Source organism: Pelecanus crispus, chromosome 5, assembly GCF_030463565.1.
Source record: "Pelecanus crispus isolate bPelCri1 chromosome 5, bPelCri1.pri, whole genome shotgun sequence".
NCBI lineage: Eukaryota > Metazoa > Chordata > Aves > Pelecaniformes > Pelecanidae > Pelecanus > Pelecanus crispus.
Genome location: NC_134647.1, coordinates 62,757,936 through 62,782,845, shown reverse-complemented (window position 1 = coordinate 62,782,845; position 24,910 = coordinate 62,757,936). Strand labels below are relative to the sequence as shown.

At 39.7% G+C, this 24,910-nt stretch overlaps 1 protein-coding gene across 1 annotated transcript in view; it reads left to right on the top strand.

Annotated features, from left to right (window-relative positions):
• The window catches only part of CACHD1 (cache domain containing 1), a 113,872-nt gene that overhangs the window by 73,284 nt on the left and 15,678 nt on the right, over nt 1–24,910 (top strand). The window contains exons 5-16 of the mRNA XM_075711086.1: nt 4,397–4,523; nt 6,699–6,843; nt 8,510–8,726; nt 12,353–12,502; nt 13,635–13,868; nt 16,493–16,642; nt 17,214–17,337; nt 17,860–17,977; nt 19,782–19,950; nt 22,040–22,182; nt 22,795–22,991; nt 24,676–24,786. Of these exons, the coding sequence (XP_075567201.1) occupies nt 4,397–4,523; nt 6,699–6,843; nt 8,510–8,726; nt 12,353–12,502; nt 13,635–13,868; nt 16,493–16,642; nt 17,214–17,337; nt 17,860–17,977; nt 19,782–19,950; nt 22,040–22,182; nt 22,795–22,991; nt 24,676–24,786 (1,885 nt within the window). The remainder of the gene's footprint in view (nt 1–4,396; nt 4,524–6,698; nt 6,844–8,509; nt 8,727–12,352; nt 12,503–13,634; nt 13,869–16,492; nt 16,643–17,213; nt 17,338–17,859; nt 17,978–19,781; nt 19,951–22,039; nt 22,183–22,794; nt 22,992–24,675; nt 24,787–24,910) is intronic.

The window sequence follows — 24,910 nt, the reverse complement described above, 5'->3', positions numbered from 1 at the left end:
CTTTTCTGGAAGGAGGAGGTGAGAATAAAGTACAGGCAAGCAACTGAGGGAGTGGAAAGGTTGGGGTAAGTGAGGTTAGGCTAAAAAAGAGCATCTGCTGGGTGTCCTGGCAGGGACCAAGAAATGAGGAAATATCTGCAGGTCGTTCTTACAGCTTTAGTGGATGGAAAATAGAAGTGCACTTAAGAGAAAAAGTATGTATTTTTCAGCCATGGCTTATCTGCTGGGAGATTGTCTACTGTGGTCATAGGAAAAAGAAATAAAAAAAAGGCAGAGAGTTATGATAAAATTGGTAGTCTCTGGGGACGGTATTATTGAACTAACATACTAGCTGAAGGAAAACATGAGCAGGACTTTGTGAAAAGGAGGACCAGCAGAGAGAGGCACCAAGGCTGTAAGGAGTTTGTCTGAGGTTCAGAAACAATTGTTTTGTGAGGAAAACGAACACTTTTAAATCAAGATGCTCTCATGGGGAAATAAATACAAATCATGGCCTTGTGGGAATGAGCAGTTTATCTTTAATATAGCAATGATTAAAAAGAAAACCCTTTTAATTATAAACTCCTTTATTTTAATGCTGTTGGTGAAATTAAACTGGACAAGTTATTTCATCTAGGCTTTAACTGAGTGTTCACATGTCTGATTTGAAAATACATTTTGCAAGTTCTGTAACCCATAACAAAAGCTGAAATACCAGAAATTCAGCCTCTTTTTACAAAACAATTGCCATACTTCACTCCCCAGAACTATGAAATCCTGGTGGCTAGACATAAAAAAAAAGGATTTAAATGTTCAATACTCTCTTCTCCCTCCCTCCCTGCCTGCCTGCATGCAGTGCAGTCACATGAAGCAGTAGTTCAGCCATAGTGGTGGTGTGCCTGGACTTTGGCCTTATTTATGTCAGAAGTGTATTTGTCAAAGTGAATTGTATTAGCTTTTTCTAAGTTTTTTTTGTATTGCAGTAGAATGGATAATGTTGATTGTCATATGCTACTGAAAGACAGTGGTGTTTTAAAAAAAAAAAAAGAAAATTTTAAATAGTTAGGATTTTCTTTTTTTTTTTTTTTTTTTTTTCTTCTTCTGAGGTTTTGATACTTTTAAAGGATTTTTTTTTCCAGGCTTCTCTTTGCAGCTTAATAAAGGGTTATCAAATACTTTCCTGGATTCACACAGCTGTGGCCATGCAACTTGCTCCCACACAGGAGAGCTTGTGTGGGCTGTGAGCACTGGTGCTGCACCTTCTCTGAAGGGTCAGGCTCCCAAACCCTCAATGAATTCAGAGATTTATCTGGGTTTTCCCAGACAAGATTTCAGAGAGGAAAAGAGGATGGGTGCTTTGGAGGGGGATGAGGAGAGGAATTTCTGATAGTCCTGGCTATAAAAGCTAGAAACTCTGTGTGGTTAGGTTTATTTTGGTTTTAATTAAAACTGGTTTTTGCCTAAAGTTTTCCATGGTGCCTAAATTTGGCAATATTAAAATTTCACATTGCTTTGTGTCCCTGCTGCACAGAAACCATTGTCTGTGACCAAAGAAACCTGCTCTTTGTACAAATGGGAAATGGTGCTGCTGAACTGGTATCATATCAGGTGTAAAACCAAAACAAGGACTTAAGAGAAATTCAGGGGAAGCGTGACTGAAACAAACAATTTTCACAAATTTGTTTGACTTTTGTTTGCAAGATCATGGGTGGTTTCTTTGAAAGTGTGAAAATTCCTGAGAAGAAGATTTCTGTTCCCAAGAGCATCGCCAGGTTGATATTACCTATGCACAGGGGAGAGGGAAACAAGCTTTGGCATCCTTGTTGGGGTTGAATGGGTATTTTTCGGAGAATGATGAGAAAGTGAGAGGTGTGAGCAGCGTGTAGTTCTGGTCCCCAACTCAGTCATTAAGGCACTGGGAAAACCCTCATCAACCATTTCATTTCTTGTTCTTGTTTCTTCCTCGGGCCTCTCCTCCTCATCTCGTCCATTGGGGCGCCAAATTCTTCAAAGCCACAGTTGTGCAAAGCTGCATCTTTGTACAGAGTCTAGCAGGGTGCAACCAGGACTTCCACTGGGACTTTTAGGCACTGTGGAAGTATAAAAAACTGTGGCAAAAAGGGGGGGGAAAAAACCCCAAGACAGTGGTTTTTACAGGGTAATTATGCTGAGCTGAACGTGGAGAGAATATCGTGGCCGCAGCCAGTCTGGGAAACCCGAGAAAGTGCTAAACTGTTGAGGATGTTGAACTTAAATTGTACTCTGCGTGGGTATTTTGTCATAGAATGTCTGGCTAACGTTTGAAATGTGCCTTGCAGTGATTTCCAACCCAAATATTGGCGTATTTGATGATGACTGAGATTTGGGAGATGAAACTGTCTGGCCTATTTTCAGTCAATCCTAAGGGAAATGCCAGAAGTAAATGCTCAGTAAAAGGTGAAGCACTGTAAATCAGAGCTGCCCTCTGCCAGTTCTGGCAAGTTTTATAATCAAAGAACATGAAAGGAGAAATGGCAAGAAAAACTCTTTTTTTTAAGTGCATTTTAAGCTGATGTGATCCGTTTTAACTGTTAGGTAAAAACTAAAGTATTCAAACGTTCAAGTTTTATTTTCAGTTTTCTGCAAGCAGAGACGATGATTTGCCCCGAGTGGAATATAATCCTGTTACTGCTGTGGTGATGAGAGGGTTTGTGCCTCCCATGCTAATGACTTTCTTTTCCCTCTCTCCTGGGAGAATTTTTCCTCTTGCTTTAAGGGACTTCAGCAAGCCTATGGATGCCTAATGTCACCAGTGCGGCAAAGCTGGCAAACACATGGGATGAGTGCTGATCCCTTCATCTTGCCAGGCTTGCAGGGAGAGCAGTCGAGTTGCACACGCCGGGTTGCAGCTAGGACATTTCCATCGCACTATGAGGCAGAAATCCCAGTGCCACCTCTGCCTTGGGTGACTCAAACATGATTGTCCCCACCTGGGCTCTGAGTGCTTGGGATTTCCGCAACATCTATGCACTCTGTTGGTTTAGCTTGGCGTATTAAAGATCTGTATAAGTTATTAGTGCAGACGGTCTCATCCCAGGGGTAGCTGCTTTATTTGGTTGCTGGTTTTGGTGGTGTTTTGTGTTTTTACTAATGCAGTTGGTTTTGTTAATACAGCTAGGCTATAGCTTTTGAAAGACTTCTACTGTTAGTGTTAAGTAGCACTTCCTTAAAGATTATTTTAATAGGAAAGTAAGCACATTTTAAAGAGAATTAATGTGGCTTATAAACTACAGGAGGGTTTGAGATCTGTACCCTACGGTTATATTCTGAGCTCAGTTCCTGCTTGACTACACGACTTGGGAACATGTTATTTACCTTCTTTGTTCTTCAGCTTTTGTCCATGCAATGAGTAACTAATAATCACCTGCCACAGAGGAGTTTCTGAGAGACTAGGAGGAAAGTTGTGATATAGCTGCTGAGAACTGTTATTATCATTCTTTCTGGATTTTATGATCTTGAAATGGGAACCTGGTAGAGATGCTTACAGTGAGGATAGGTGGAACCACAGTATGGAGCCACCACCCACCAGGTAGCACTTTTGTGTGGCCACAGCATAACCCTTTGAGGGAAGCTGCTGTGTTTTCCCTGAAAAGTGGATATTTCTCCTAACAAGCAATACATCAGGGGCCCAGAGCCTTGTTGATGGTGGCACAGGATAATGAGAAACTTGGGGAAATTCTTGAATCCCAAGAGTGGGAGCTGTACCTATCTACCCTTACACAAACAGGAGAGCATGATGAACAAGGAGGAAAAATCCTCCCTTTTTTTTTTTAATCTTTTCAGCTATTTCTGTACAGTGAGTTTTTCCTTGACCCACATTTGCATGTAAGACTATTTTTGCTAAATGTTCTTGTAGAAATTTTTAAACATGTCAGAATAGGTAATGTTAACAGATTGGTTTACGGAACTGTAAGTGGCAAACCTACTTAATATTTTGGAGTTGTTTCAGTATAAAGAACACATGATTTTTTTAACATCAGGGGTTTTTTCTTTATGAAAACTATGTGGACAATGTGTTTACCATTACATGTAAATGTAGGTATGTATACATATTACATATAATTGGTTTAATCTCTTCCTTCCTTGCTCCTGCCTTGGCCTCTTGGGTTGCAGTTATACTTCAGAGAATCAGGAATTGTCATCACATATTAAACAAAATCTGTCAGGTCCAGAGTTAAGTTTCCAAAAGACTTTAACTATTTGCAAATCAGATGTGAAGATCTGTCGGTCTTCAAATAGAGCTACTTGTAGTTGGTGTTGGGACCTTGGTTATTCTTCTCCAAGCACATACAAGAGAGGGCTTGAATAAACATACCTCCAAGTTTGACCTCGCTTTGTGACTCTATGTTGTTTTGCGTTTTTCCTCTCCAACCTTCAGTTCTTGCTGATAATCTGAAGTCTAACCCAGGAATTAAATGGCAGTATTTCAGCTCAGAAGAAGGCATTTTCACTGTTTTCCCAGCCCACAAATTCCGGTGCAAAGGCAGCTATGAACACCGCAGCAGGTATGATTTGTTTTCTTACAATTTAGTGGGCAAAGCACTAAAATTGGATTCCTCAAGCACTGAGTTCGTTTCAGCGTTATGCTTTGCCAAGACGACAACATTCATGAGTGACTTTAATGGGTTCCCTTGGGTTTTCTTAGGTTTGTTTTTTAAAGCACAGTTTTCACTTTTAAGAAACTTGCATGTAAAATAAAATGATGAACAGGTTCCTCACCTCTCCCAAATCAAATAAGCTGTAAATAGCAGTAACTTTTTAAAATTGTAGGTCAGCCCATAGACAAAATTTGTCTTGTATTTGACTCATATTTGACCCCCGTTAATAAAGTAGTGAACATGTATTCTACTGATTTGGCAGGTGCATTGCTTTGGGGAGGCGGGGGGAAGGATGAGAGACTGGAAAGGGCATAGGTAGGAGCATTTTTCCAATCTCCATGCAAGGTTCAAGTGGCACATCGTGGATAGTAGGGAAGCATCAATAGTGGAAACTTTCTGTTTCTATTTAAAAAAAAAAAGTAGAAAAAAGGATAAAATGGTGACAAGGTTTTCCTGTGCAGGGGAATATTCCTGTTCTGTAGGCATGAATCAAAGCAGCTGCAGTGCAGTATTTTTTCACTAGCTTTTGATGTCAATACTGTGGGACTGATAAAGGCTCAAGGGTGGAATCTTCTGAGAAAGTGCAGTGGCTTTAGTAACTGATCACACATTAGCTAGTTGTACCAGTTAATCTGTGTGGAGGAGGTATCAGCACATCCAGGTACGTTTTTATGTTGCTGAGTGTACAGAGACTAAGTAGTGTTTTGGTTATCTGTCAGTGTTGAGCAATCAAATGTTTACAGATGTAATCTTCTGTGTGTCATCAAAGCATGAAGTGTCTGGTCTTGATTAAGTTTTCTGTGGTCTTGGAAAGGTGCAGTCTGAAGACGTGAGAGCTGGGGGCACCCCAGTCTTGATCAGAATTTTGGCACTAAAACCATTGGTGGTTTCATCCAAATCACTTAGTCTTGGTCGCAGTTTCTCCATGGCTAAATAAGGGATAACTTTTTGCTAATACTTAATTCAGAGGGTAGTTTGGATGAATTAATTAGTTAATACCTAAGTGCTTTGAAGATCAAAGGCCCTATTTAAGTTCTAGGTATTAATACCAGTGTAGAGCTGCAGGCTGTTTTACAATTAAGAACTGATTTGTGCCAGTTGTTTATTGCAGTGCCTTGTCTAAAATCCTCTGCATTTCCTTTACGCTTAATAAGATTTCTGTGGCTGCCTTTGATATAATAAAATTTAGATCCCAAACCTCACACTTGACTCTAGTTCTGGGTCTGTGCTAAAGAGGGAAGAGAGTCCAGTCTTCTCTTAAGTCTTCCTTGTTGCTGAAGATGTTCCTAATTTCTTCCAGGTTGAAACCTTGGCACGAGAGCTTGTGAAGTCTTTCACACATCTCTCTCAATATTGAACTGGATCTGAGCACCGCTTCACTGAAAATAGGTTTTTGGATGTTAGCACAAACACATGGCAGCACCAAGAGCCTTCACTAGAGTTAACTCAGAATGGTTTAATACTGTGCAGACCCAAGGGGTTGTGGAGCACAACCCGTATGAAATGAATTCCAGGGCACCAAGAGAAAAACCTTTCTTGGCCAGAAGCCTTCCTTTATTACAATAAACCAACCACCCTATGCTAATGCAACTCTGCAGTTGCACAGGTTTTTACTTGTCATGTAACCAGCAAATACCCACTATTGCACTTACTTTTACATGTGAGTAAGATTCCCGGCACCCAACATTTATCATGACGCATTTCTTGCTTGTCAACTCTTAATTCAAAACTTAATGTGAGCTGCTGCAAACAGTAATCCCAAACACTGCTGCTGCATCAGCAAAATTGTTTATTCCTAGCTGAAAGCAGTTGCTGTGACAGAGGGAGAAGGATCTAACACCTGATTTGGGTTAAAAAATCAGAGAGAGAGTGAAAGCAAGGGCCTTTTCTGTATGTTCAGATTCTCAGCTAGTCTTTCCTAGTAGAAGTTTTCATAAAGGCAAAAATTCCTGTTATAATTCAGTTTCTTTGTGGGGTGGGGTGGTTTTTTTTTTTTAATTCTCAACTGTTTTCACTTGTAGATGTTTTAGTGGAAATTACACGATGACTCATGACAGTGGTTTGGGTTTTGTTCTCCTTCAGGCCTGTCTATGTTTCTACTGTTCGACCTCAGTCCAAGCATATCGTTGTCATTGTGGACCATGGGGCTTCAGTCACAGAGACACAACTTCAGATTGCCAAAGATGCTGCTCAGGTTATTCTGAGCTCTATAGATGAACATGATAAGGTAAGTTTTCTCCAAGCAATGAGCATATGTTCATTGGTTTTAACCATGCTCAATGTTTTAAGTTTTCATCCAAAGCCATGTTTTTAACTTGTGGTCCATAGACTCATGGGGATCTGTGGTCTACCTCTAATGGGTGATGAAGACTTGAACTCACTTTTGGAAGCGTGTATTACTGCAGGAGAAACATTTGGGAATCCACAGGCTGAAAACAAAGTGAAAACCACTGATCTAAAGCAAAATCTTGTTTCTGAATAATGTTTAAAGGCTTCTTCATCTTAGCAGAGACTTTAGGTGATGGTCAGCAGTGTGATACAGTGTGCAATTAGGAGAACCATGCTCTGAGCCTGATGACTTCTGAAATTCTAGGCTGCTTTGAACAACTTTACCTTTTGAACAGTTTTACCTCTGAGGTTGTCTTTTTTGCTTGTGAAAATGGAAATTATTTTTTCTACTGCTGTATTGGGGTGAGCTGAAACATAATTAGTATTTGGAATTAGTATTCCCAGACAACTATGATACCAGCAAGGAAAAGCCAAGGGCCAAGAAAACTGGATTCTATTTCTTGCTCTGCCACAGATACTCTACCTGACAATGAGAAAGTCACTTAACCTGTAATTTTTTTAAAGTACAATAAGGATTACAACCAGGGGCCCAGTGCTTCTGTAGGACCACCACCAGTCCCCTGTTTGGTCTTTACTTTCAGTAATTCTCTGTTAGTAGGACCTTGATCATTCTTTCTGCTTGGTTTTTTTTTTGGGTTTGGTTTTTTAATTTTTTGGTAATAGGGAGGGAGTTTTAGTCAAATCAAGTTGAAGGACAACTAATTATAATCGTTGCCTTAAGTCTTCCCATTAATAGTACAGGAAAAACACTTTTAACTTCTGTGCTTTTAGATAGTTTTAATACAGTACAATAATGCTTATAGTTTAGCAGAATTAGTAGTACTTAAATATAAGTGTGAAAAGTATTTGTCTTAATATAGGCCTATAATGAAAAAAATACTTTTAAGATATATTACTTGGTCAGTAGCTCAGTGGTTATGAAACCTGTTATATGGGTATATAATTACTGCTTTATTCTATGACTGTCTTGCGTCAGTCATAATTTATAATAAAGTATGCCACTCATTTAATAAGGCTGGTGTGTTCTGTGTATATTAATGCAAGTGTTACCACTACATGCCCTAACTTATTTACAGGATAAAAATCGATGGTAGATTGGCTTGCTTTGAAACATTAAAACAACATAATGCTTTGTCTGTGGAAAGAAAAAAAAAAAACCTCTAAGAACTTTTCATCTTCTGTACGCACTCCACTTTTCTATGGCACTCAAGACTCTCCTGAAAATGCTCTCTGCTGATTTTGTTTTCAGTTATCTCTAGTTTGGTTAGGCTTCTGCCCAGAACAGTGTATTAACTATTATGTACGAGCAGAGTGAAGCTGACTTTGTCTGAGAAACAAAGACTGAAGTCTCTTTTTCTCAAAATCACCATAAGTCTAATCCTTTTCAAATTTGATGGATTTATGCCTCAAGCATTTATTTTTTTTAACAATTGAATTTTAAATCCACAGAATCTCTTCAATTGGTTTATCACTGTGTTTTCTATATCGGTGCGTAAAGAATTATAAATGGTAAGGTAATCCAATACAGTTTCTTCTCTTTCAAGATTTCTGTGTTAACCGTGGCAGACACAGTAAGAACCTGCTCGCTGGATCAGTGCTATAAGACGTTTCTGTCTCCTGCCACTAGTGAGACAAAAAGGAAGATGTCCACCTTCGTTAGCAGTATAAAGTCATCTGACAGCCCTACGCAGCATGCAGTGGGATTTCAAAAGGCTTTCCAGTTGATACGAAATACAAACAATGGCACAAAACTCCAAGGAAGTAAGTCTCTTGTTGTGCAATCCTGATTATCTCTGAGGCTTGCAAATTTTTTCTTACTTGAGGTTCTCATTTTGACAGAGGCCAAAGGACTGTAGTGTCTTGAATATTGAAAACAAAAAAAGGCGGGGGGAGCACAGGGGGAGCATGTTTTTATTAAGTACTGTTTATTTGATCTGGAATCTGCATGAGTGACTGTTGAATGTGGCCATCCCCTTTCAATTTATTTCACTTGCTGACTTTCCCTTCTTTTGAACTATAATATGAAATTGCACGATTGAATTGCCTGATAGCTGAATTATTTCCCAAATATGTGTGGGGGTGTCCTTTCAGTGAAAATTCCTGTTGCCGCAGGTTCATTTAACTATTACTAAAACATAAGTGTATGGGTAATCTGCCTAATTGGAATCCTACGGAAGTGGCCTTGCTTCTCAGGGGAAAAAGGTTTATCGAGAATACCAGTTGTGGGTGATATTTTACGGAATGTGAGGTTGGCTTGGCTAAATTTTCCTTCATCTAAGAATATCTTCCTGAGTTTTGGTGCATGCATTATGGGCTTTCTCCTTCCCATTCCCAAGATTGGGGCTTTTTTGTGTGTTTTTTGTAATGAAGATGTGGTAAAAGATGTGGAAAAGATGGATGTGAAATTGAGTGGCATATTTGCTTGCCAGGAAGCCGTGGAAAGGAAATTCTGGAAGCTGTGCTCCGAGTGCACACTGAGTTGAGTAACATGGCCAATGCCGTGGCAGGGTGGAGAAAGCAGACCAATCTATCGGTTTAGTCAATTTACGTAACACAGATCCCATAGTTTGGTCCTGTGCTTGCTCCAATGAGTACAGATTCTTCAGTATCCTGAAGGGCACCGGCTCAGATGCTGTACAGAACAGAAGAAAGTGAAAGACAAAAGTCCAGGAATGAAAGTGCTTTGGAAAGACTAAGGAAATGTGCTCCTGCTTCATGTGACTCCTTCGTTTTATAAAACAGTGCCTTTGCTATTAAAGGTTCAGCCAGCTTCTGAACTTTAGGCTATAGATATAGTGAAACATTTATCTGACTGTACAGTGCTTAGCTGAAATATAGAGTTGTCAAGGGTGGGTTTTTACTGTCCTCTGGCAAAATGATGAAAGGGGTGCAACTTTCTAGAATATTAAAAAAAAAAAAAATCCAGCAGTGCTGAAGCTGGCTGGGATAAGATGCATTATTCATCAGTAGTTATTTCAAGAACATCAGCAGTAGAGTCTTGCAGCATCCTTCTACATATCTTTTATGTTTGGCATTGTTTGTATATTAGAATTAGAAGATTTTGGCATATTCTTCATTAATGTGAAAACACATACTTTTACTAGGTTTCATACCAAACAATTATTCTGGGGCACAAGTACAGAAAGTTAAAAGAAAAGGTAAGTGCTCTAGATTTAGGTTTTCTCTAAGTGTGAAAGATTTTGAAGACCCAATGTGTATATAGCAAATTTCAGAATTCATAGGATGAGACACAACAGGTTTGAGAAGAGGATGTTTATACGATGTCTCATTTTCTTATAAACAATCTTTTCATCTTTTTTAAAAAACAAAAACCCAGAAAAAAATATCATTCATTTCACTGTTAATTTTCTAACATCCTGTTCCCGGAGAACAATGTGTGGGTGTGTCGGGGAAGCTATTGAGATATGGCCTTGCTCCTAAATTTGCACTAGAAAAGTTAGAAGGGAACTACTGGTATGAGATAGAAGAATTGTGCTGTTAAACACGTCTGAATTTCCTGCTTTATGCCAGTTCCTATTGCAGTCCTGCTCAGCAGACCCTCATCCCAAAGTGTAAGAAAATGCTCTGCCACCAAGTACCATCACTCCCTGAAAACGCTCTAGTTAGGTAGGGGGTGTGTGTGTATAAAAAATTACAGTGTATGTATATATTATATACATACACACTATAGATCGATAGGTACAGTAATGGCACACTGAATACAAGAGCCTTTTCCAGCTGTCAGAAGTGTGGTGTATCAGATAGCATAGGATGATCAGCTATTGAATGATAAGATGCCCCATTTAGCACTGGTCCCTAGTGCAGACTTAGGACTGTCTTGTGTTACTCCTGCTAGCAAAGCTTTTGGACTGCAGGATCATGCCTGGCTATGGTATGTAACAGCTATGCTGTAGCCTAGGAAACACATGAACAATTTTCCTTAAACTACAGCCAAAGCTGTATTAATACCTGACTTTGCTTTTTTTCCTAGTTTCAGCTTCTTAAAAAAAAAAAAAAAAAAAGCAGGCAGAAATTCCCCCAAAATTAACAGCTCTGCTTAACTTGTTTGTAAAGCCAAAAAAAGCTCTAGTTCTGGCTGAAATTCTTTTCAAGTCATGATGACAAAATGTACAAGTCAAAGCATTCATACCTACTTAAATAAAAAACCCAAACAAACCCCAACCAAAAAAAAAAAAAAAAAAAAAAACCCACCAAAACCCCCAAAACCTCAAACCCAAACAAAAACCCAAACAGATGAGACAGCAAACGTGGTCTATAACCAGCTAACCTCATGTGCTTTGGATTATATGGTGGTGTATGATCCCTACAAGTGTCTCGATTATATGCATAAAACACTTTTAATACTGAGATATAATATGATGAAATAGGATGGCGTGTGAGCAGTGATTTGAATTTACATGTTCAAAGGCTTTGAGGCAGGCCATTTGCCGAGAACATACTCAGCTTGAAAAACATGTTCAGCTTCACGCGAAACAAGCCGATGATGAGTGGCAATGTGCCGAGTCACATTTCTCAAGCATTACGCTCTAACCTACACCACACGAAAGTGTCAGGTGCCTTTCACCCTGCGGCGTCCTCCAGCTATTGCGCTGCAAGTCAGGGACTGAATTGCAGCAGTGCTAATGCAGGTGCAAAGGAGGAGTAGTGGGTGAAAAGGTCTTTTGCAAGGGTTTTGTGTTTCTCGTGTATGCCTGTTGGGGTGCCTGCCACTGTGCTACAGTAGGGGCTGATCGCACGGCCAAACCTTACTGGAAGGGAGGATGAGGAGGGCCCCGCGATCAGCAGCAACAGTGATGCAGAGCCCCCCCCCCCCCCCCCCCCCCCCCAGCTCTTACAGCAGCAACAGATGGGAAAGCACCGTGCACTTTTCACTTAGGAAATACAGATGCTCCCATGGGTTGCAGCGCAGCTCCACTCTATAGAATTGCAGAGTGGGAGAAGGAACAATGGGCCAGGATACAAAACTTGCAGGTTTTTTGCTTTTGTTAGGCCCTCTCCATGGAGTTAGAGCAGCTTCTGCAGCACACTGCATGCTAGTCTCGCGCGCTTCTGCCTGGTTGCAGCCGGGTAGGAAGGTGCCTGTGAGGTCTACTCAAGCAAAAAAAGCCACAGTGCTTCTGGGTAGTTGGTAGGCACTGAATCAAACGGGTGTTTGTTAAATGCTGTGAATGGAAGTTTTATAACGAAGGATATAATTCACAAGACTGCAGTGTGTTTATCCATTGTAGAGTACTGTGAATCTCACAAATGAAGCTGTTGATGATACATGGTTGTAAGCAGATGTAAGGGCTCTTACCACATGACTTTCCTGAGTTAAAAATCTAATGCACTTTCTCCTATATATATAAAAAAAAATTTCTTTTTAGATACCGATATGGTCATAATTTATCTCTCAGCTGGGATTACATCAAAAGATTCATCAGAAGATGATAAAAAAGCTACTCTACGCGTCATCAATGAAGAAAATAGTTTCCTCAATAACTCAGTAATGATTCTTACATATGCGCTTATGAATGGTGAGAAATGTTTTTATATTTCCAGTGGATGAAAATTCACTTTCATTGTACAGCTAGTTTATTAAGCTCATCCAAATGTAATTCCACGCCTTAGTGGGAGCAGTTTGTTAACGGGTTTTGGCCTGTGTAATCCAGAGGCTGCATCCAGATGTTACCTCTTTGGTGTATAAAACTGTGTGCCAATATATGCTTATATACCACAGTGCAGCTGCTCAGGATATAAAGTATTGTTGCCTAAATTAGTCTAGTGGCAACTAGACTGAAATAAGACTGAATTAAATTTGATAACTATTGCAACTGTAAACCTTGCTGACACTGCCTGTGTTTCCTGGTGCAGCAAAATGAGAGTATACGTGACTTCTATTTCAGTCATTAGCCAAGGAGCATGAATGTAACATCAAACGTAATCTGAAGTGCTTTGATAACTTAGGTCCTAACTTAAGAGTGAAGTTAAATATAAAGGTCACGCACACAGTAGTTTGGCATCCTGTGCTTTTTCCAACAAAGCACTTTTAATAAGGCTCTATGTTGTTTTACTAAAAATTGCACACGGAATTCCTAGCCAAGGAAACTAATGCTTAAGCTAATGTATCATTTGACTGTAAATTTAAATACTCATTTGAGACCTAATATGTACAAAAGTCTTTGATTTGTCTGCAGGAATTGAGCCTGGGACTTATGTAAAATGTGAAACTTGAATGTTTAAACTAAAGAACAAAGCCTGTTATCTCTAAGGGCGTATAATATGCTCCTGGTCCTTTATGTGGACTAGCCACCAGTGGAGAACAAAGAGCTGTCCTGTGGATTTATGGGTCACATAAGTCTGTGGTAAAAGATCTTGTTTAAAGTGGTGATGTGAACAGCATGTTGAATTTTTGCACCATGCAACAGTATGTGAGAGGCAATCTTACTAAATTTTCTACTAGCTAATTATTTTTCCTAAAACCATACTAGTCTTTCAGCACTTTACCTTATTGTTTAAATAAGCCTACAGTATATTCAGTCCTACAGTATAGCATATGTATCATTTTGCTTTTTTTGACAATACTTTGGAGTAAGATATAGCAGTCTTCATGGAAAGTAAGCTCCTTCTATCTCCTTCCTTCTGTCCGTCTCACAATCTCTGTTTTAGAGGGAGTGACAGGTTTGAAGGAACTGGCCTTTCTGCGAGATCTGGCAGAGCAGAACTCGGTGAAGTACGGGGTGCCGGACCGAACAGCCCTACCTGTGATCAAGGGAAGCATGATGGTCCTAAACCAGCTGAGTAACCTGGAAACTACAGTTGGCCGATTCTACACAAACCTCCCCAACCGAATGATCGATGAGGCAGTCTTCAGTCTGCCTTTCTCAGATGAAATGGGAGATGGTAGGTGCTTACACTGAATTTAGGTATAAAAATGTAAGAGATTAGGTTCCTTTTGGCTTACGTACTCCTAACTATACTGTAGCCTTACAAGGTGATGCTTTTAGGTGTGTTCTCAAGGCAGATGTAAAATTAGCCTTTCATGCCAGTAGGTTTTTATCTGCAGAAGACCGAGTTACAAAAAAAGTGGTAATAAGACACGGAGTAGATAGATTCAGGTTGGATTCTTGGGGGTGAAATTTGTTCTTATGTATGTGTATGTATACTGCATCCATAACTTAATTTGTAGAGAGAAATTCTTTGTACTTGAGGGAAGCAATCTTGTCGTGTTGAAATTACACCCGTGACCATGCTGCATCATTGCGGTGTTCATTGTTTCAGTACTTCTGTATGTCTTGAGGTCTTACAGGTAGAGTCAGGGGATTGCATAGGTCCCCACGGTGGAGGAGAGAAAAAGTTGTTATTGTTTGAGCCTCCCTTTCCTGTGGAGCAATGCACGTGACTTTTGAGTCATCCTTCCTGATGGAGTTCCCTTTTTTCTGTCTTTGCACCCCAAGCAGTGGCTCTTCACAACTAGTTTAGCATCTGTTCCCCACTGCCAGGCTGTAAAGGTGGGGATGCCAGACACTGGCAGTCAGAACTTTGTAAGGGGGCGAATGTAACCAGCTTAGCAAATGGCACAAGTGATTATTAAATGTTGTCCCAGATGTGCTATCCTTAGCTCTTCCTTTAGCTTCAGCACACTCGGTCTGCCCCCAGCACCAGACGGGACAGGAAGGCTGAGCTGGCTGGTGATGGCTCAAACGGTCTGGAGCAAGGGATGTGCTGAATTTAGTGGAAGCCTGGTGACAATTTTTTCACAGATTGTGGATGCATCCTGAAGGATCTTAACGCAGCAGATATCTGTAGTCTGGTTCTCCCATCAGTTTCTAATTTATGCTGACGTGGTGGGAAGGTGCTTGGATCTGCCCTTTTACCTTAAAACTAGATGCCACATTACCAAACACTGTGTCTTCAAATTGATCTGATCTCACCACTACATCCAGTAATGGAGAGACTGTAGGTGTAGATATTGATAGAGGCTTCTGAGAGCATACCGGCATGTGTATAAGATGACACGCGTGTAAGACATGCAGGAATTAATCAGTTTAATTTGTGCTCAAAGTAAGCATGCACTGCAGGGTGATCCTGTTTGGGTTCTTGCTGGGGGCAGGTTCAGGAGGTAGGGAGAGGTCTTAGGCTGTTCCCACAGTGCTGGCAGAGCTCCCCCGGCTGGACGCACACCCAGCTGTGGGTCCCACTGCCTGAGCTAATACTTGCTTAAGTGTCATCAGTTGTAAGCTGCAGTGCTGCTGTTCCTTTTATTTTTGGGATCTGGTGCCCTTCCTAAAGCTCAGCATACATGCTTGGAAGGTTGGAGCTGTGGGGTTTACCCCTGCTAGTTCTTGGGCAGCCCGCCTAACATTTCTCTAGCATTACTCCAGTGCTCTGTAAAGAGATGTGACCATCACAATGATGTTAGGAAATACATTGGTGATTTTATATTGCTTTGACAATTGAGCATATTCTGTATTTCTTCATTCAGGACTTTGCATATTCTTAGTCTCAGCTAGTACATAGGAGTAGTTGAAGGTTATGCTGAATAGTTTTCAAGGGCTGCTGAGTTTAGGTTGCATGTTTGCCTTGTGCGTTGGGTCCCAAAACAAATTTAAGACTATTCCTGAGCAAGTGTCTTCTGAGTCAGAATGCTTGCTACTTTCTGTGTTTCCTAACCTCAGTAATTAAGCTATATTACTAGTCTCTCACAAAGCCATATCCAAGCATAATGGAATTTTGAGCAACAGAAGGATTAGAAATGGTGCAATAGAGGAGGAGGTTTGTCTTACATAAATATCGAAGTGTACTTAAAAGCTTACGCATGCAAATGAATTTTATATTGGTTTGAAAGAAAAGAGTTGCTGAGTTTCCAAATAGTGGTGTAGAAAGTAAGAGAAATAAGGTATTACTGAGAGCTCTTACCTCAGGCACAAGATGTGTCCCAAACCCTTGTGTTTTTATTGGTGGTATTATATAATTATGGGTATGATTCCCAGTACAGTGGCCATATTGGGATTTAGTTAAGCAAAGGAGGTTTAATATTCTGAATATGCAATTAGATGAGCAATAATTCGTCCCTATTGTTGCTTTACAAGTACAAATTCTCTTCCTCCCTCCTCCCCCTGTTTTTTAAATTGCCTTAAATGATGTTAAAGGAAGAAAATACTATCTTGGCTTTTCATGCAAATGCATTTCTTATCTGTAAGACATCCACTTGTAGACTGACAAAAACCCCAAAACATTAATTGTGTTGTCTATTTTAATAAATTGATTAAATGTACCTTAGGTCACTATCAGAAACATAGAAATTAACTAATTAGGGAGAGTGGCTAAAAACAGACAGGCATGACAGATAACCTGCTCAGCTTCCCTGTAGGCGTACCAATTTTTGTCCATATTCCAGCAAGGAATACTATATAAAATTTAGCTGTATAACATTTTGAAATGATAAAGGGCCTGCTCTGTTGCCTCTAAAAATAATTAACTAGATATTATTGCTGATGGTTTTATGTTATTTCTCTCATTCTAAGGCCTGATAATGACTGTAAGTAAACCATGTTACTTTGGAAACCTGCTGCTAGGGATTGTTGGAGTAGATGTTAATCTCGCATACATCTTGGAAGATGTCACCTATTATCAAGACTCCTTGGGTTCCTACACTTTCCTCATTGATAATAAAGGTAACTTTTTGCTCAAATAATCACTTCTAGACCAACTGAGATTATTAGCCATCAAAAGGAAACTCTTAATTCTCGTCTCTCTAACTAGTCTGTAAGTAATGAATGATAATATTTATTAAAAGATTAATTGCATGTTGTTTGGTTAGTTTTGCCTGAGAGTTGCCAGACAGCTGGAGGCAGTGAGTGGATTCACAGCTTGAAGTTTCTGTACTGGAGTTTTGATATGGAAATGCCTACTTACTGTTGAGATTTTCTACATATGTAACATCGAGGTTTTCTATATGTGTAGGGCAGAAGGCACAATTGGTGTGTATGTGTGTTCAGCTCTTTTCCTCTAATCCCAACCTCTTTTTATTGCTTAGTTGTTTGAGCTGTCTTTGATTTGCAACTTAACCAAGTTCTCAGTTTGCAACTTTTCTGATAATATTGCTTGTTCACTTACATTTGTTAAGCCTTTGTAAAAATTGTATGTAGTTACTGTATTCTTTTTTTTCCTCCCCCTGTAAATATTCATCCTGGACTCGGGTGTTACAATGCATTCAATGTCTGGTTTTGTGTCTTTATTTTTTAGGATACACTCTTATGCACCCATCCCTTACCAGGCCCTACCTGTTGTCTGAACCACCACTTCACACAGATATTATCCATTATGAGAACATTCCTAAATTTGAGCTGGTGCGCCAGAACATCCTTAGGTAAGGAACTGGGATGCAAGTCCAAACATTAGCAGTCCTTAGGGCACTAGAAGTATTTCTAGAGGAGTTTTAAGAGAATATAAAGTAAAGTTTCTTTTCCTACAGTATCTGGATACTCAGGTGGATTTATTTTTATCCCCTCCACCCCTAATGCAGAACAATTCTGGTTTGGTTTTTCCTCCAACTTTCTTCATTTTATCATTTAGTGTGCTAAGCAGTGCTTTCCACAGCTGATCTGGGGGATACTCTTTCTAATGTCTCTCTTCCGTGTCAGGAAGATTTTCCACTATTTGGTCTGGGTTTTTCTTTAGCCTTTGTCTTATCTGAGTATGTGTTTTAACCAAAAATGTGATGGTACACCAGTGCATTTTCAGCATACATACACTTTTTCTTCACCTAAGACTGGTAACAGTTAATCTCTTCAAATCTTACAGTATTTTTATAAATGTACAGTAGATGGGTTTTGCTTCAGAGCTTTCTCAGTGTTTAATAAAATGCCACATGTTGTATTTGCCAATCTAGCATTCCCCTGGGCAGCCAGATCATTACGGTTCCTGTGAACTCCTCACTGTCTTGGCATGTAAACAAACTGAGAGAAGTTGGAAAAGAAGCCTACAATGTCAGCTATGCCTGGAAAATGGTAAGGAATAAAAGTTACACTGTTGCAGGATGGCATAGAATAAGTTCATGTATTGAAGAATATGTTAACGTATTGAATATAGTGAACCATGAAGTATTGCTATATATTGAAGTATGAAAGGTTTGAATTACTCAGAAACTGCATGAGCGTGGGAGTTTTTTGTTCCAGTGAAGAACCAATGAAACTACCATTTCAGTTTGTTACCATGTCATCTTCAGAGATGTGTCTGTATGGATACGTGTGTGCTCTTTCTTCATGAAAGCACTCATTTCATAAGACACATGTAATGTACAGTTACATAGAGATTATACCCATGCTTTCCCAATGGAAGTGAAGCTATACTGGTCTGGATGTCATAGTGCAAGCCAGGGACACGTAAATACCTACCAGAGACCACACTGCAATACAGTACTGAGGCAGAGTTTAGTATTAGGTCATTCTTTTGCTTAATACTGTTGTTATGTTTGGGTCAGAGGAGTACGATCCATTAATTAATACAATTGGGAAAATGTCAGCTTCTCATTCTGATACTATCTTGTTGCAGAATTGTATCAGTAGCCAGTGATGATGCTCGCTGTAATTTAACACTTTTCTGAAAAACATTAGTTGTATCGAAGCTTTCATTGAAACTGGGTACGATGTGTATGCAACAGGCTGTATTACCAGTTGTAAGAGCTGTAAGAGAGCTTCTAGTAGCTGCCTTCCTTTCTTCAGTTTTGAACATATCTGAACACTGATCTTGACCCAGGGATTAAAACAGAATCTAAGGTTAAATATAATCCAGGTGAATTTCGCTTATGCCAGTAATAATTGGCTACTTCTTTATGCCAACAAACTTAGGAGGGTACTTGTGGATCATTGCACAGCATTAAGTTAAATCCAACCTAAAAGAGTAAGCTGAGCAGTTTTAAGAGATTAAATCTGTCATTGTGTAACAGAAATTCACATAGGACGGTGTCTGGAGCTAATTTTCTAATGTTGTAATGGTACATTAAATATCAAACACCCTTGCAGAGCAGCTGGGCAACTCCAAGTTTTGTTAATCTAATGTACTATAGGATACTTAAAATATAAAAACTAGTAGAGCATGTGACACATGCAGCGCACAATTAAGAGTGGTAATGATAAAATGTTACTTTTGAGAGTTAGTTTGTCTGTATTCTTCATAATGGGAATACCAGTGTGGTTTTTATCAATTGTGAACCTGAAGTCTCTCCTTTGTTAATGACACTTCAAAAAGTATCCATGAAACAGTGTTAGAAATTATTGCAAATTGAGGAACAAAATGAAAGTCTTAATGCAATCTTTTTTCCTGAAAGCTAAATATTTTTATTTTGTGCATAGACTGTGGGAAAGTGTTTGTTTGTTTGTTTTTTGTTGTGGGGTTTGGTTGTTTTTGTTTTGTTGGGTTTGTTTTTTTTTTTTTTTTTTTTTACAACTTAGTGGCTCCAATACATACAGGATAGTTACAGACTGCAGCTATATGTGGCTGTGTGGGACTGAGTGGCTGTAATCAAGTCTCTATCCTGCAATGAGATCAGTATGGCCTGAAAGTTTTTATCCGCACAATCCTTCTCTCTGTTTTCTGTAGGATTGAGTCCATATTAGCTTCTTTGAAAGGGAATTGTCTGTTTTCAGAGAGTGGGAACTGTGATTCTTTAGAGTATGGTGAAGTGTGGTGCTGCCTTCCAGATCTGGATGAGATGAGCAATTAAAGAAAAGAGAATGAATGCTAAATAGAAAATAAGTTCTGTAACACCTCCACGTTTTTGTTTCAGTTTGATGACTTGCCCTTGTTTTTCAGGTCCAGGACACATCCTTTATTCTGTGTGTCGTGGTGATACAGCCAGAAATACCTGTTAAACAGCTGAAGAATCTCAACACTGTCCCCAGCAGCAAGGTCCTCTATCATCGACTGGATCTGCTGGGCCAGCCGAACGCCTGCCTGCACTTCAAGCAGCTGGCTACCTTAGGTAAAGCTTTCTTGCAGTTCATCTTGACCTCATGCATGTTTCTGTAGAGTGTGGCAGCAGAAAGTAAAACTCTTCTCACAAAACACTGAAAATACTGTCCTCTTGAGATGCTTTTTTTTCCAGGGCTGACTTTTCTAATCAGCTGTATCTTCTTATAGCTCTTCATTGATCATAGTTGCCCTGCTCGTTGGCGAGCACTTGCATGGGTGAATGCAGTGGGACTGCTCATCAGAGTATGAGATAAATGCACTGTCAGTCTTGTCTTGCTCGATCAAGTTCCCAGAAAGTGGAGTGGGGAGAGTGAGAGATGTCGCACCGAGCTTAAAACTAAGTTCTTTTCTCTTGGCTGTAAAGCAGCTTATTGACAAATACCATAAGTAGGATGAAGTCCCAGCCAGTCATGCAGGTGTACTTTCTGACTTTGGATTTATGCAAGTTTTTCACTGCCATAAGCATTTAATACCATCGATCCATGTGAGGTCAGAAGTTATGCCTGTTGGGGGAAACTGAGAACTCCTGCGGTGTGATGGTTTCCATACCCTCCTTACCTGCTTAAAAGTTCTCAGGTTACTGACATATTCCTGCCTTTGATAAGCTAAACTGATTCTGCTCTACCTGACTAATTTTAGTAGTTGCTCAAACATTACTGGAACAAGGGAGAGTCTCCATGGCAGTGTAAGTTCTAGTGTCTGGAAAGGATAGAGAACTTAAAAAACATAACACATCCTAAGAAGTTTTTATATATATCCTAAGAATATGTCCAAAGAGGTTTTTTATATAAGCATCACAAGTTGCAAGCTTTCATATTTAAGCATTAATCTTGGGAGTTTTTGCTAAAATCTGTGCTGTATTATAAAAAGTTCTGAATTAACTGCTTTTGTTTGTAGCAAGGTTTGAAGGTCTTATGGTGGATTAGCAGCACGGTTGTGATATTTCCTTAGCTATATTGCAGTGCCACAAATAGCTAAGTGAGATTAGACTGGAGGAGTTATGGAGGAACTTCACAAACCTATAGAAATTGCTTTGCCAATTGTTTAAAATACAGGTTTTTTTTCTTTCTTTAATGTGGTGCCTAGTCTTGGTTATCTTATATCTAGAAGGACAAGATATAAATGGAAAATATCCAAAAAACACAGTACTAAGCTGACAAGTGGAAAAACTTCATGCAAAGCAAAATGCAATCACATCAGAATATTTGGTCTGGGAAGCAGATGAAGGACTATAACAGAAGTTCATAAGTGATGACTGCAGTACATATGGTTGCTGGATGTATGGTGATGTGTTTTAGAGGAATGTGAATAAAAGCAGAACACTTCACATACTCCAGTGAAATTTTTCCTCTGGAGACCATTACACATGGGGAAATCGGGTTCCATGGGTCAACTATTCAGAAATGGTGTTCTTCTAAACCTTCAGCCCTGCACCATTATAATCATTTTTCTTTTTAAAAACAAAAAGCTGTCTGGTATTGCAGTTTCTGCACAATGAAAGTTTACTTTCTAGTCTGTTCTGAAAAATCACCTGGCAGCTACACTTTTATTGGTAAGCTCCCTCTTCTGTGCTTTTAATTCTCCATTTGTTCATTATCTGTAAGTGCTCATTTTCTTTTTCCTCTGCCATATCTAACCTAAATGTGGATAGTTAATTTCTTCTTCTTCAGAACAAAATCTTTTCTTAAGGGAAAACAGCTTCTGTAATCTTTCAAAAAGTAGTAATTCAGAAATTGTTTAGAGTTTGAGAACAAAGGCACTAAAATCTACCAAATAACACGTGGAGATCAGAGTAAGTGGACTAACTTTGTGACTTCTGTATTTTGAAGCAAGAAAGGTAGTTCATGTGCAACATAAGTTTTGTCAGTGCCTGGCAAGGCAAGCTGTGCTGGTAAGCGCTCTGGTTTGGATGGAGAACTTCTCGTTTCCTGCCCTTGCTCACAGTCCACCCATGACCTGAAGGAGCTGTGCGCTTTGCGTACAGAAGTGTGGGAGAGTGGAGGAACAGGCGGGCAATACCCTTTCATGGTATAAATGGGTTTACTATGCAATATGTGCAATTCATTGTCCTTAACTTTCTCATATTTTGCTATTCTTAGAAAGCCCTACGGTAATGCTCTCTGCAGGCAGCTTCTCTTCTCCATACGAACATCTCAGCCAGCCCGAGACGAAGCGGATGGTGGAGCATTACACAGCGTACCTCAGCGACAACACGCGCTTGATTGCCAATCCTGGCCTTAAGGTATGTCCTCAGTGTTGACTGCTCTGGTCAGCCCTGAAGACCCTGGTTTCCTCGCATCCTGTTCCTTCATCCAGGAGGGGAGTACCTGAAACATTGATCTCCTGATGCTCGTAGGGTTATGGAGTGGTGGGTTGGAGTGGTATTCCCATGCGTGGAGTCATGGCCATGGGCTTGAAGGCCCAGAAGAGTGGAGAGAGGAGGGAGAGGGCTTCTTCCCCCAGATTGGGGGGGGGAGGGAGGGGGAAGGTGATAATCAGCTATCAAACTGAACACTAGAAAAACTAAAGCCATGGTAAATTCTTAGAAGTATCTTTGTGTTCTTAGCATATAAATGAGAAATTTCTATTCTGTGTGCAAGTGGAGCAGTATTTATATTTACGTGAAGTAAAAAGGCTAACGTTAAAAGCCGCAGAGATAACGACAACAATATTTCATTATAATAAGCTTTTCCTTTGCTTGGAATGTGCCAGATCCGTCTGGTGTGAGAAGACTTTAAACAAGTAATTGAGTTTAGATGATCTCCGATCGCTCTTTAGGAAACCCCACGAGCAGCTTATTATCTTTTCATGCAAGTCTTAGAGGAACCCTGCTAGGTCTGCCTTTGTTTTGCAGTTCTCTGTCAGAAATGAAGTAATGGCTACCAGTCACGTCACAGATGAATGGATGACACAAATGGAAATGAGTAGCCTGAACGGTTATATTGTGAGCAGTTATATTGTGCGCCGTTACATAGCAACCCCCAATGGGGTGCTCCGAATTTACCCCGGTTCCCTCATGGACAAAGCATTTGATCCCACCAGGAGACAATGGTGAGTTTTTAGGGTCCTGTTATCAAAGCTTTGGATAATCTTGGAGGGCAATAAGGAAAATATTTGGTATCAGTTTCATAGCCTGGGTTTTTTTTATGGCCAGCTATAAACTATTTAACTAGAAATGTTTTCATCGTGGGTAAAAGGCTCAGTGCTTAAATACAGCTAGTTAAACCCTTTATTTGTTCTAATTTCAACCCTTTTTATTTTAAGTGATAGTTTCTGTTTCATATCCCTGCTATGGCAGATGGGAATATAAATATTCAGAAAATGAGCATCCCCTTTAGGGATTAGCTAATTCAGGAGTGTTTTCAGCTCCTTGTGCTATTTTTGGTAGTTAATATTTTAGTCTTTTTGTTTGTTTGTTTAAAGCGGGTTTCATCTCTAATATAAAGTAGGAATTTGCTGGCTTTACTGTGCGCTATTAATTATGCACTAGCGTCTGATTTGGGAAGATACTTGTATACGCTACAAATGAGAGCCTGAGACATGAGTGTGCTCTGGAGCGTGTTTTGACGTGTGTGCTTTGTTGAAAGGAGCCAGCCAGGTGCTGCCGCACAGTGACGCTGGGAAAGGCACAGGCCAGCGCTGGGTCCCAACCCTCCAGCTGTACAGGGAAGGCTCTGAATTGCTCCTGGCATTGGCCATGCTGTAGCTCTCCTGACCCATGTTTTCCCGGAAAAAAGCATTACCATGGCTACTGATTAGCTTTTCTTCAGGTTTTCTTCCTTTTTGTTGTTTATGGTTTTGCTGACAGATAAGATGATGGAATTTTGCTTTCTTTTTTTTTTAGTGAGATAAATGGGGTGCATTCATGTTGCAGATCGAACGCACTTTTACAATCCCTTGTCTCCATTTTAAAAGCTCTCAAATTATTTTCATTATTGTTTTTGGGAGGGGTGGGGTTTTTTGCTTTTACACTTCACTGATTTTTTCAAACCATGGTTTTGGAAAAGCCTCCATGTGCATACCATAGTGTCTTGGTTTTTATATAAAGCCAAATGGCAGTGTTTTGGAAAGAAGATGCAAGCAAAGCACTAGTAATAAAGTAGAATTCAGTCACTTTCACAGTGCAGTCCAGACTCATGGGATAGTATACGGGAAAGCAAAGTAATAGATTTTTCATACACAAAAGTGTTTCCAACAGTTGGAATACTTTATAAACTTTCTTATGACAGCAGAAAGATACTTGACATGATTGTAGCTCATTTTATGTTGACAGTAAGTTTTAAGAGACTCTAACTTGTAATCACTTTCTGACATCTTTCCAGATTTTCATGTGTGAATTCTGCTGATAGGATGTCCTTTCTCCTGCGTTTGCAACATAATAATTTTGCCAGTGTTTGCTTTGAGTTTGAGACTCTGCTGGCACTAAGTCATACGTTGTTCTGGGGGAAAAAAGTCTAAAATGATGTTAAACATATTCTGTGCAGAAGTAAATTGAGCTTTTTAATGCAGTTGTATGTACTGAGGAACCATTTATTAAGCAAGTCTGCTTTAGGTCTGGGTCCTAATCATACTTAAGTACTTGTTTAATATTAAGAAACATTAATTTGGTAGCATGTTGTTCACGGTGTGCAGAATTCAATGTTTGTCTGTGTTTCTGCAAAATCAAGGATACTGTCTTAATGTTTACAGTAACCATTTTTTACTAATTATGAGTGTTTCTTTTGGTTGCCCTTAGGTACTTGCATGCAGTGGCTAATCCAGGACTAATAACCTTTACTGGTCCCTACTTAGATGTTGGAGGGGCAGGCTACGTTGTTACGATCAGTCACACAGTCCATTCTTCCAGGTAAATGGTGTTTTGACGCTTGTGTCACACAAGAATGCTCTCAATTAGCAACTCCTTCATGTTCAAGAACTGAAAACCAAACGTGGTTTTAAAGTGCTTTTGATAAAATGTGATACAACCTTGT